The sequence below is a fragment of the Dermacentor silvarum genome, chromosome 6, assembly GCF_013339745.2.
Source record: "Dermacentor silvarum isolate Dsil-2018 chromosome 6, BIME_Dsil_1.4, whole genome shotgun sequence".
NCBI classification, from domain to species: domain Eukaryota; kingdom Metazoa; phylum Arthropoda; class Arachnida; order Ixodida; family Ixodidae; genus Dermacentor; species Dermacentor silvarum.
This window is the reverse complement of record NC_051159.1, coordinates 51,244,430-51,257,893: the sequence shown is the minus strand read 5'-3', so window position 1 is coordinate 51,257,893 and position 13,464 is coordinate 51,244,430. Positions and strand designations below refer to the sequence as shown.

The 13,464-nt window shown below is 46.9% G+C and overlaps 1 protein-coding gene across 1 annotated transcript in view; it reads left to right on the top strand.

Annotated features, from left to right (window-relative positions):
* The window catches only part of LOC119455501 (uncharacterized), a 109,380-nt gene that overhangs the window by 40,029 nt on the left and 55,887 nt on the right, over window positions 1-13,464 (top strand). The window contains exons 9-14 of the mRNA XM_049669006.1: window positions 1,706-1,877; window positions 2,806-2,887; window positions 3,021-3,205; window positions 5,543-5,629; window positions 6,885-6,979; window positions 7,148-7,208. Of these exons, the coding sequence (XP_049524963.1) occupies window positions 1,706-1,877; window positions 2,806-2,887; window positions 3,021-3,205; window positions 5,543-5,629; window positions 6,885-6,979; window positions 7,148-7,208 (682 nt within the window). The remainder of the gene's footprint in view (window positions 1-1,705; window positions 1,878-2,805; window positions 2,888-3,020; window positions 3,206-5,542; window positions 5,630-6,884; window positions 6,980-7,147; window positions 7,209-13,464) is intronic.

Here is a 13,464-nt window from a genome sequence, read left to right as displayed (position 1 = left end):
GGTGTATTTTTAGAATTATTTCGATCTTGCCTTCATTACCGCCAGCAGAAAAAGACTGTCGACCACCATATGTCTGATTTAGGAGCTTTAGCACCAGGAGTGCCAAAAGGAAGCATGCTGGGATATATAGACATCTATTGTTTTGCTTATATACGAGTATTATTGACCTAGTTATCACTGATCACTCCGCCAAGTTTGTTATCTACGCTGATGACAACACTATGCTAATTACTGCGAGAAACCCAAGTGATGCACTTCATAAAGCAAACGAAGTACTTATGAAATTATCAGTCTGGTCTACTGCAAGTTCTTGTAGTAAATGCTACCAAGACAAAAGCTGTTTTTTTGAGACCGAAGAATCGTAAAATTCATTAAGTTGTACTGAAGTTTGAAAATTTATAGGTTGAACTAGCACCTACGGTTAAGTGTTTAGGCGTTCTTTTTGAAGAACACATGCCATGGGATCCTCACGTAGAAGCTGCAGCAACTCAATTACCTCGAGTCACCGGTATACTATCTAAACTACGATATTCAGTCCCAGCAAATTTAAAGCTTCTGATTTATAACTCTCCATTTATGTCAGTTTTAAGTTACTGCTACCTAGCATGGGGTGCTACAACTGTTCTGGTTAACATCCCTGCCTTCTCTTTCTCTCCTCCTCCTCCTTTCCAACATTAAAAAATACACATAATATCAAAAAAGGTTGTTCGAGTGATTGCGAATGCTTCATACGAAAGCCATTCAGAGCCACTCATTCAACTCTCTAAAGAGTTGAATTTAGTTTCCCGTCCTAACCTTTACGAGCGTACACTGATTAGGCGCTACGAAATGGAACTCGGGAAAAAAATACATTTCGCTCCAGACTATTATTCCCTGTTTGACAATTAATCAAAATATGCATGACACGTACTCGCTATCGCGAAATGTGAGAAGCTCCACGTAGCAGAACCCGCTATGGTGATCAAAGATTGCGCATGCAGCTACCACGTCTACTAAATAAATAACTTATGTTGCGTATGCACCATATTGGTCCTGTTTTTTTTTTCTGTTTTTTTTTCGCTCCTTTCTGTTTTTCACATGTTGTGTACTTTAAGTATGGATTTCTGTGAATTTTTGTTATTTGCGTAATATGCTTAGCTTATCGAATCATTTCCTTATTCTGTACACGCTACTGAGCACTTATTGCGCCGTCCCTGAATTTGTGCATAGTTTCTTTTTCTTTTTCCTTCCTTTTCTTTTTGTTAAACTGTGCTCGTATGACATGTCAACTCGGGAATAGGTACTTGTTCGATTGTTTGATATGTTCTATGTGCACTGCTAATTTCGTATTTTGCACTGTTGTATTGCTGTCTGTTAAAAGTGGTCAGTTGACGCTTCAAGCCCATTTTCGAGGCTTTTTGCCCACTGTCCACAACATCCTGGTCATATGATGTTGAAAATAAAATTGAATTTGAGTTTGAATTAGATGGGATGGATCGTAATCTTTTAGCGCAGAAGAATAATCCGGAATCAGTTTTTCTCTTCTTTCTGCTCTTGTTAAGATGCGATAAGGTGAGAGGCTTCGAAGTCGTAGATGCGGGTGCATTGATTGCGGTAGATGCCCTTGTGCAGCTGCAAGACAACGCGCTGGAAATGCGTGTAAAAATGATCTGCCGTGCGATTTCCTACAGTGCGACATGCCTTTCGTGTACTTGCATCATCGCAGGTGCCTCGCGGTGCTGATGTTGTACCCGGTCATCGGCCACTTCGGCTACCGCATCACGGCCAAGCAGGCGATCGTGCTGGCTTGCATGGGGCTCAAGGGCACCTACATCGTCTCCCTTGCCACTCTCTACCACATCACGTACCAAGACACCCACACCGAGAACCTAACTAAGGTCGGGACTCTGCGTTGTGGTCACGTGCTAGATGCACGTTTCCATGAAATACATGCTCCATGAAAGTGCTCCATGAAAGTGTTTTTCCGAGCGTGAAAGAAGCCCGCGGATACACGCAAGATTGCCGCGCGACTGGCCGCTCGGGGCACTGTGCGTGCGGCAATCTTACGTGTATCCGAGGGCTTCTTTCACGCTCGGAAAAACACTTTCATGGAGCACGTATTGAGCAACGGAAAGCTGTATCGGGAGTTTCTCATGTTGTTCTACAATTCTCTCATTTACACTTGTAATCTAATTATAATATTTGAGAAGTTGATTAATTAAGACTAATTATTTAATTAGACACAATGCAAAAAAATTGTCTGAGCATCTCCAGGCGATGGCAAACAACATAAACGTGGTTCTGTCCACCCACGTAGCATTTGCATATTTTTATTATGTTTGGCCCAAGTAAAGTGAAACACCCTGTATGAAATGCGGAATTTTTCCCGATTGGTATACAATCTTCATTCGAGAAGGCACTTTATCAGGATTGCCTAAAGCCCTTGGATTCATGTTCATTCTGACGGCCCGAACGCCTATACACGACCTCCCGGTTTTGCGAAGACCGAAACGACAGCGTATCCACGTAGCCAGGCTTAATGACATGGCAACAGAAAAGGTGGAATCGACAACACGAACGCTCCGTGTATACTATGTTCCCCGCCCTCTGTGTCACCGTGTTTCGGCGCCTGGTATAAATAATGAATCGTTATGAACTTGCTCCCAGTTCTGTATAAAATATATCAAACCTGTTCACAGTTGTCGTTGCTTCGGCACTCATAGGGCTATTGTTTTAAAAAATGGCACTGTATATACCTGTAGTAGTTAGGGTTTTCAAGTCGTTCTACGGAAGCGACGTCAAAACAACCCTTCCTTTCCTTTGCAGTCGTTCATGTACGTCACCTCGGACATGGTCCTCACGCAGTTCATAAACGCCTCCATCGTTCCCTTCCTGCTCAAGGTGCTCGGTAAGCTATAACGCGGTGCTTATATTACCGAGACACGGAGTCGAGCTCTCGTCTTTGTTGTAGCGAGATGTGGCTTCTGTGCTTGGCGGGGAGACAGTGCATGAGCACATATATGCGCTGGGCTCGTTGACAGGCATCCTGGACGTGTCCGAGGTGGAGTGGCACACGATGAAGGACGCCGTAGCGTACCTGCAGGAAGCAGTGGACGTGGTGGCCCACGTGAGCCGCAACAACCCGTACTTCCTGGCCGCCGACAAGACCTGGGTCATGCGCAACACACGCATCCGGAACCCGTTCAACGTCGTGCCACGATATAAGGCAAGACTATACCAGCTCTGACACGCCGGACTGAAAACCTAAAAGGCACAGCGCTTTAGGCTGCCGCGGTTTAGCGCGATTGGCTGAAATGCTGCTGGCGAGGCTCGACACCCTTTGCAAATAGAGTTGCAACCGCTGTGAGAATACGCCGCGCCACCTAACGCCTAACACGCAAGGACAGTAATCTTGACGGCGTGACATCAGAGCGTCGCCGGCGGCGTTTCAGCCAATCGCGTTCAACCGCGGTTGCTAAGACACTGTGCCTTCTAATTTTCAATATACGCCGCTGTGTTGCTTTAGGAACACTCGCCACTGGACGTACAGGCCGAACCAAAATGATTGACTCGCGAAGGAGGGCTGATGTTTCGATTGAGCTATACTTGCCACTTTATAGCCTTGTCGTTCTCGGCATGTTGGCTTCATGAGGTTAGAGTTTTAACAGCGAAGCTGTTTAAGCCAGCCGTAATTTGTGCGTGTGCCACGAAATTATCATCAGCATTGGCTCGAGCGTCGTCGTCTACTGTGTGTGGCACGAAACTGCCGCGCCGTAACCTTGGCAAACAGGCGACGCCACACAGACCCAGCTCCGCCGAGGTCCCGCCATCTGCGCGCTACTGCGCATGGCGCCGTGACGTCATCTTGGCGCGTCTGCGCTCGCCCACCGAGAGAATGAAATAAAACAAAATGAACGTTCTTGGCAAGGCAGGATTCGAACTAGGCTGCCCGCGGTCCGAAGGCAAGCGTCATATCCACTGCGCTATACACCCACGCTTGTAGAACGTGCATTTATGGGAACCATATGGTTGCATTGTACTGACGATTGCAACACAGCTCCCTTTGGGAGAGAGAAAGAGAAAATTGGAGCGAGAGAGAGAGTGAAATACGAAGAAGGAGAGAGATAAAAAGAGAACGAAAGAAAGAGAAAGAAGGAGATAGAGAAATAAATAGAGAAAGAAAGAAAGAAAGAAAGAAAGAAATGAAATGAAAAAAAGAGAGAGAGAGATAACCTAACTACAACCAAGAGACGCAATCAATCGGTCATCTTCGCTGTGTCTTGCGCTTTGCGCGGCCTAGAGCAAGCTTTCGCCTTATTGATGTGAATCGCGCTTTTTCTATCGGAGGAAGACCAATGAAGAAAAGCATGAAGCAAGGTCAGTTTCACACAGTAGTTCTGTATGACCACCATAAACTAGAGACAAAAGAATGAAAATCGCACAAATATATGCAGCTGGGAAAGTGAAGCGACTGGAGAAAATGCAGTATATGATGGGCGATCACATTCCGTTTGTGAGCACAGCAGTTAGGTGTTAGCTAAAGCAGAACATCGCGATAGCCTCGTTTCTCGTTTAGTTTTATGCACTATGAAATCGCCCCACATGAGTAGTGCATGTCAACATAGGTGCCCAGGCATCAACAGGTTATTACTAAAAATAGAGTTAAAACCTAGCGCGTGCGTTCGCCGCCAGTGTTGCTTGTCTTCCCGAACAGACTTCATCCGCCGTGCTTCAAATCACCATTTTGTCTTCGAAGCCCATTTCTTATCGCAAATGCGTTGCATAGCAACAGTTGTGTCTAGCCCAAAACCTCGATAATTATCTAGCACTTAGAAAGATATGTTCCGAATACAAAAAAACATTTGCTCACGGTGAGTGCTACTTATGATGTTATAATTAGTAGCAGCCAGCGTGCGCAAAGGCCGTTTTATATTCTGAACAATCATTTTTATTCTAAATGTTCCCGAAACTATCGAATGTTCAAATATAACAATAATCTAGACATCGTGACGCGCAAATTTAGATGTTTTGTGATTTGCTTACCCGCTGGAAACTATAAAGATTGAAAGCAATTATTCGGGATTGCAAAATTGGAAGGCTGTACGAACTTGCACAATCACAACCCAATACTTAGCAAAACTTGAGTTGGCGACTAGCGCCCCCATTTCTTCCGCGAATCCCTTTGAACGCTATAGGCAATCTTTGCAAGTAACAAAAAAAAAAAAATAAATAAAAAATCAACCTCTCCATCGCGATTGACTCCAACCGTGTCTTTAGATCGAATGTAGTGATATCCTGTAGCCACGGTGCCCAGCAACTTCCGCAATTTTGTACGTCTGAATATACCCTGATTGAATACAAATTACGAAGAAATAAACAGTGCCTGCCATCAATAACCCTGCAGAAGGATTCATGTAAAAGACAGAGAAAAAAACAGGCCACGAAGATTCGCGTGTCATTCTTTCCTATTAAACACGTACATCAGCAACATTCAATCGCGCTATGTATTTTATTTTACTCGTAGAACCTCCTCCTTTTCTTCTTGTATTTTTTGTTTCGGCAGAAGAGCGATAAGGCCCACTGGCGCAGCTCCCGCAGAAGATACCACGCCGAGGTTCTCGCGGTAGAGAACGTCCTCCGCATCGAATCGGTGAGTGGTTCTTTAGCAGCGGAGGCATCGTGCGTATCCTAACTGCGCGCCATTGCGTCTAGTTCGTTTCCACCGCAGTTATAGGCACAATTCTAGTACTAATGCCATCTTCAGGTGGTTGTTTTAGAGATCTCTAGACCACTTTTGCGAGCAGCGTGTTCAGATGGTCTGAAAGAGAGCGAACGCTGTTAGTTCGGCTGGTTCTTTTCGATCGCTGTATACTCGCTTTGAGCGCTGCACACTCTCCGAGTCTAAGGTCCTTAGATAAAACAAGCGCTATCTAGGGACCTTATCCGAGCCCTGTCGTTGTACCACTCGTCGAGTGTGCTTCCGGTCACGTGCCACAACAGTTTATCGGCGTCACCAGAGTTGGTCCACCGTAAATCCTTGCTACACATATGCTGGCGTCCCAGCAAACTCTCAACGAATTGGCACGTCAGCCGTTCTGCCTGCAAGCGTCGGGTAGCTTCCACTCGAAATCGGATGTTTGTTGTAGTCACGTGGCTTCGCCTCCGTCATTTCCTCCTCCGTAATCGAGTAACACATTCGGATTCCGACAGTTCGAGCAACGCCAGATCGCCAGATCCACCCGTCTCTGAATCAGAGAACGAAGGTGACCAGTCGAAGATGCCAGAAGTTCTATATACATACTGCTGTTAAACGTGACGTCACAACGATGAGGTGCCGCATCTATCAGTTAGACCAAACTGATCAACATACCCATATATAACGATATGTGAAATTGACCTTCGTGACGCAGCGTGTGTATTTATAGGAATGTGTACTTAAATGAAATGTTGAGAAAGGCGCCGTCGAGGCAGCGGCCTCTTCAAACATAATTGCGCTGTATTCTTGACGCATTGTCTACGCGTCTATTTGACGTGTTGTAAACGATAGCTCAAGTGGGTTTTGCAGCTTTGTGTTACATGGTTCATCCATGGTTGCAGCGTTAGCACTGTGTGGCATGAAAAGATGCGATGGCGTCCCCCTCGAAAGCCGAGAACGATAGGTCCGTCAGTTGATTTTTGAGCGGTTGAGAATAAGCAAGAAGCAGTCTATAGATGTACCCTAGACGTTTCCTATACGTCCGTTTCCTTTTAAATTTAAACTGCCTGAAGAATTTCGACATGCCAAGCTTTCTAGTGCTTGTAATTTTACGAGTGAGACACAGTGTCGTCCGGACAGTGAAACACACATTATCCCTGTGCATTCGTCGGGAAAAGCTACATGGTTACATCACCACCCCTTCCCACAGGTGAGCTACTGTCGGCAGCACAGGCAAGGAGTGGTCCAAAAACAGACATTGATGGCTCTGCTTGCGGCGCTCCAGTATCCATACGACAAGAAAATGTGAGTCCTAAACCACGCCAGTCATCTTTTCATTCGGTATGACGGCCAAGTGCGACCATGCTTTCGTCAGCGCAAAGTAATCTTGCTTAATATTAACAGGATACACCTGGAAAGCAATTTAAAATCCGCTTGCTTTGAGTAATAATTGTAAATCTTTGTCTTCGCCAGATACCTTGACATCGACATCATCAGCTCACTTGTCGATATTCCACAATGGATTCTCTGGGTGGTAAGTGACTGCATTAAATCCATGTACACGTTAGTAAAAAAAAAGTCACAAAGTCTGTAGACAGGATTGAGTTATCTCCTGTATATCTTAGTGCTCTGTTTCTCAGTGCCTCAACATATAACAGCGAAACGACAGGATGAAGAGCCATCTCCTGGGCTTTATCGCAGGGCATTGTTGGCATAGCTGATAAGTCCACAATAGCAGTTATGTACGTGCTAGGAAATGAGCTGATCACGTTCGTTCATTCTCAGTCATGCAGCTGTTGCTGAGCGTAAATGCCGTACTAGATGCTCATCGACAATGGCGATCAGGAGCGTGTATGTATTCCCCCATGCCCCGGCTCGCAACGCTCCTGACGCGGAAGGTCAAGAATCTTAACTTGATCTTTCTTTCTTTTTGAACGTACCATGTCTATGTGCCGCTCTTCAACTACAAAAAAATGATAATTTAAAATTTTGCGGTACTGGGCGCAATCAAACCCGCGTGATATTCAGACAATCTTGTCTGAATGTATATTATACACACGCGCCGCGCGCAGACTTCGCGGCAGCAACGCTAGATGGTGCAGAGTGTACAGAAAGATGAGTCATGTGTATATTGCAGCAAAATCCGGAGACCACTCAGCACATCCATATGGAATGCGAAGGGCTTCACCCAGTGAAGGGCTTCACGCCGCAAATTATTGTCGATCAACGCAAACAGCACAGAAAGCTGTTTGATTGTTTTTTTGATCGGACCTCTTGAAAACCACTACGAACGGCTTCTTCCTTTCGCGCTATTCTTGGGGCTTCGCATCTTCGATCTCTCGTTCCCGGTTCGCGTCGGAAAATTGTTTGATACACCCCGGGCGAGAGGACCTGTAGCTTATTATACGAATAAGTTTGAAAATAGGCCGTTCGACGAAGTTCGCATGTTTGACGAACCGCACAAGGACGGTGCGGTGGAGTAGTAGTGAAGGAAGAAGTTCCGAATAAACAGAGCTTCGCCCGACCGCCATGTCTCCTGCGTTACACTAGTCGACAGGATTTACCATGCCCTACATCATGACATGCAAGAAAGCCATCAACATTCCAAAGTAGTCGGGACCACCCGAGGAAGTCTCCTTTGACAAGTGGCTCCGGCTTTTCGAGGTGAAGACTGCGGCCGCTGCATGAACGGAGCGAGACAAGCTGTGCAATTTCTCCGATTACCTTGAAGGTGAGGCCTCCCGATGGTACCTTACCGAGGTTTTTGACACTGACGCATCTTGGCAGACCCTCACTCAATGCATGACGCAACGCTTTACAAGCACCGTCGCGGATCCTTTCCGTCAGTTCATTCATTGTCAGCTAAAACCGGGCCAGAGCCTGAAGGACTACTACAATGAAAAAAAATATGTCTGGGACGCCTTGCCGACCTAAAGGACGCGCAGCTTATATCAGGGCTCATCGACGGCCTTCCCCCCGATATGGAGATGGCTCTTGCTGGGCTTAACCCGTCTACACCAGCGACGTGGCTTGCAGCTGCGCAACGAGTAGTCAATTATGCGGCGAGTTAAATCACAGCGCGTTCTACCAGGTCTAAACACGCAGATCAACGCAGCAAGCGTCAGCGCCCCTCAGCGTCCACTTAATACGCGGATACGAGCACCCGCGTCCGAATGCAGACACTGCGCAATGCATGGTTTGCCCCGACAGATGCACTGGTACAATGAATGTCCACGACGCGCAAGCATTTCCTCCCTCGCTACCAACCAGGGAAACGAGAAGGGCGACCCAAAGCTCTGTTAATTCAATTTGATGCACTCATTAACGGGCACCCTGTCAGCGCGCTACTCTTGATACGGGAGTCACGATTACCTGTATCAGCGAAGCAGTGTTGGCGGCTCTTCACCTACAAATAATGAGAGATTCACGCATCAATGCTCAACAAGTTACATCATCTACCAAAACTTTGGGTCCCATCAATCTAAACATACAGATCGGAAAAATCACAAAGGAAATTCAGGCACATGTTCTACAAGGCATGAAGAGCAACCTACTTCTTGGCTTGGACAGTGCCTGCCTCTGTAACTTGTCTCTGGGTCTTGATACCCTAACTCTACGCCAAGGGAGTGACATCCTCCACCCTCGCCTACAAAACCATTCCACGGCTAACATGGACGCTTGTTTGCAGGAAGTTGAAGTTCGTGATTTTGTGCATCTAAATGAAACTCAGACGATGGCATTGAAGCAGCTTGTCCATAAGTACGAGGACATTTTTTTCCAAATCACAGACTGACATTGGGTGCATCACTTGCGAAACGCATCACATTCCTCTCACCAACAATGTTCCCATCCGCAGGGCTCTCTCTCGATGCTCAGTAGCCGATAGCGTCGAAATGGACAGACAAATCAACGACCTTCTCACGCAAGGCGTTATACGACTGTCTACGTCACCGTACGCTGCGCCGGCACTTCTGGCCGAGAAAAAAGGAGAATTAAGGACGCATGCGTTTCTGCATAGCTTACCGCAAGCTAAACGCAGTGACGGTCCCCGACTATCAACCCATCCCTCGCATGGACGACATTCTTGACTCACTCGCGAATCGACGTACTTCTCGACGTTAGACATAACGTCAGGTTACTGGCACGTGAGGATGCATCCGAGAGACATCCCGAAAACAGCCTTTGTCACACGTACCGGTCACTACGAATGGCTTGTCATGCCTTTTGGTCTCCGGAACGCTCCAGCTACTTTTGAACGGGCTGTCAAGTCCATCTTGACTAAACACCATTTGACGCACGTCACGAACTACTTCGATAAAATTGTCGTCTATTCTGACACGTTCCCAGACCATTTGAAGCATCTAGATGCGGTTCTAAAGGCTTTTAGAAGCGAATGCGTTAAACTAAAATTGAATAAATGTCAGTTCGCACAAAACTTCCAGTGAGTACCTGGAACACAGAGTTTCAAATGGCACAGTCACTCCGAAACAAAGCAACGTGGAAGCAATCCTGCGGTTTCCCACGCCATCAACGCACTAAAGAGTTACAGCGTTTTTCTCGGCACCGTCAATGTTTACCGTCGGTACATCGCCCGCTTCAGTGAAATTGCTCATCCATTGACGCGCCTACTCAGCAAAGACACCACCTGGAACTGGGACCCTGACTGTGAACTGGCCTTCACTCAGCTTAAGAAATGGGTAACGGAAGAACCATCCTTGCCATCTACGATGCCACAAACCTTGTGTGCTCTACCTGCGATGCGTCCAACAAAGGTATCGGCGCCGTCTTGAAGCAGGCTGATGATGAAAGTCGAGAGCATCCAGTTGCATACCATTCTCGCAAGCTGCTCAAGCATGAAATCAATTACGCCATCACAGAACTTGATGTTTAGCAATTATGATGCATAGATAAATGGCATTGTTATCTACATGGAAAACCTTCACTGGGATCACCGATCAGGCGGCGTTGCAATGGCTTACGAACATCAAAAATCCTCGAGGCCGTCTGTTCCGATGGTCCTTAAAGCTCTCCATGTACGACGTAAACATCAAGCACCAAAAGGGCATTAACAACATCGAAGCCGATGCACTGTCTAGAAACCCTATTATTCAGCTCCTATTCTGCTGAACAACTGCGAGAGCTCCACCACGACAAACCGCCTTGCAAGCATACCATTGAGAATGGAATGACCATAGTGCACGTTAAAGAACCCCAGGTGGCCCAAATTTCCGGAGTCCCCCACTACGGCGTGCCTCATAATGAGAACTGGTTTTGGCACGTAAAACCCCATAATTTAATTTTAATTTTTTGACCACAGTGACACGCAGAGGGATAAGAAAAGTCTACGTTCCTTTTGCTCTCCGGTCTTCTCTTCTTCGGAAGGCTCATGACGCTTTCGGTCATGTCGGAGTAAAGAAGACATTGCGACTTCTCTCTCCACAATATTATTGGCCTGACATCGTCACCGACGTTTCCGAATACGTTCGACACTGCGATATTTGCCAGCGCTGCAAGAAGACGAAAACCAACCGTTTTGGTTCCTTAGAGTCATTACCACCCGCGGAGCAACCATTTCATCTTCTGGCCATGGACACTATCGGAGGTTTTGCCAACTACGGGTCCTCCAAAAGTTCACTTGGCCGTTCACTTGGCCGTTGACCACGCCATCAGTTATGTGTGGGCTTTTGCACACAGAAATGAGACCTGCGACGCCTACATTACCTGCCTGAAGAGTATTTTCATTGCTGGAAAGCCTCGGAAGTTCCTTTCCGACCGCGGAACAGGATTCACCGCTGGCAAATTCAAGTCAATTCTCAAACATAACATTCATAGCTTTGTACAAGCTCACAACGCCCACAGTGTAATGGCTTAAATGAGGCACTAATCAGATCATCGTCGCTCGCCTTCGCGCAAGATCAACGACGAACCCCGAAACCAGGACGCGTCTCATCTCTGACGTTGTCGACGAGTACAACAAGGACACCCCCCGAGGTCACGGGCTATCCACCTGCTTTCTTATGTATGGCACACCATCCTACCCTCAGCTCCTCTCCAACGTTACCGATAAACCTGCAGGAAGCTCGCGTAAACGCGGTCCACAATTCCCTGGCATATCACGAGAAAACCAAGCTCATATATGACAAGACATTTCTTCCCTCAGAGCTTCAAGTGGGGGATTGTGTTCTATACGAGCCACCCTGGCACCCCAACGGCGGTAAGCGCAGTGCAATAATGGAAGGACCGCATACGATCATACGCAAAATCTGGCTGAACTATGAGATCGACCACAGCTTGGCCCCACTCGGTGCCAGACTGACATCGTACATGTGGGGAGATTAAGACGATATCATCCGCCATTACACCTACGCTCTCGGGGGAGGGAGAAGCGTGTGAGAACCGAACAAGGACGGTGCGGTGCAGTAGTGGTGAAGGAAGAAGTAGTTCCGAATAAACAGGCTCGCACGACCGCCATGTCTCCTGCGTTACACATGCATATATAAATCATACAGCGACCAGCGTTTTAATCCTCGCAGCTTTTAAATATTCGTGCATGTAAACGCGTTACAATGAGATTGGCTTCGCCACGCCTTCACAAACGGTCGCTGCTGTGACGTGTTCGAGAAGGACGGATGCTGGCGAACGCTCCACGAGGAGACCGAGCTGGACGACGAGTCGGTGTCGCTGTCCGAGAACGTGGTCAAGCCGCTCAACGAGCGCTCATGGACCTGTTCGAGCACGAGTGCTACGAGGTGATCATCACCAACACCACGCTGGCGTTCGTGCTGCTCCTGGTGGGACTTCTGCGCGCCGCCATCTACAGCAACGCGCGCTACTTCCCATCGTATGCTCGTCGAGTATCTACCAGGAGGCGTTCTTCGTCGAGGTCGCCACCATGGTCAGTGCCCCCTGCCTTTAAGCCTTTAACGAGTTTAAAATACAACAACAAACAATGACACCAAGGACAGCATAGGGGAAATTAACTGCGGTTCTTAAGAAATAAGAATCATGAAATAAATGGAAATTAAAGTAGATAAAAAACAACTGGCCGCAGGGGGAAACCACTCATGTCTTCGCATTATACGCGTGCGATGCTGTTACCAGTTGAGCGAATGCAGCGCCGTTTTTCCATGGTGTCATGCTGTCCTTGGTGTCATTGTATATTGCTTCTTGTGATATGACTAATAAAAATCCGGTCCCTCGGTTTCCCTTCTTGTTCAAAACATAGCTTGTAATACTTTATGTCGAAAAAAAAAGCAGAAGTGTGCAAACAATACTTATGCTGCCGAAAAGAATGTGTAGGTCACGTGGATCTAGGCGTTTAGTCATCAAGCACAGCTCTTCTTAAGTACTTACGTATCTGTCACAGCGGAACTTTTATGAATAGTCGCGAAAATTAGCAGGCAACCTTGTCGTGGCAATAACCGCTATAAAGTAAACATTGTATACGTACGGTTGTAACTACGCCACTGAGGTTACCGGTTAAGGCGTACATAAGCTCTGTGTATAGAAATCAAGAGCTCAAAAACGCTCCTTTGATTTTACTATATATACACGAACCAACTAGCCCCGCAGCAAGCCTTGATAAGTGTATTTCGTCTCAGGCGCTGACGGGTGTTAATTGCTTTCGCGAAGCGCTTTCCTTAAAAGTTGGCTTAATGGGTCTATTAGGTAACGCATTGCTTCGTCATTGGAATATTTAGTATTGTTGCTCGCAGTGCGCGGACTGTAATGGAAGAACACCGTGTCTCCGCATTCATGTGCCATTCTCGAGTCTCGTCCGTTCGCCCTGC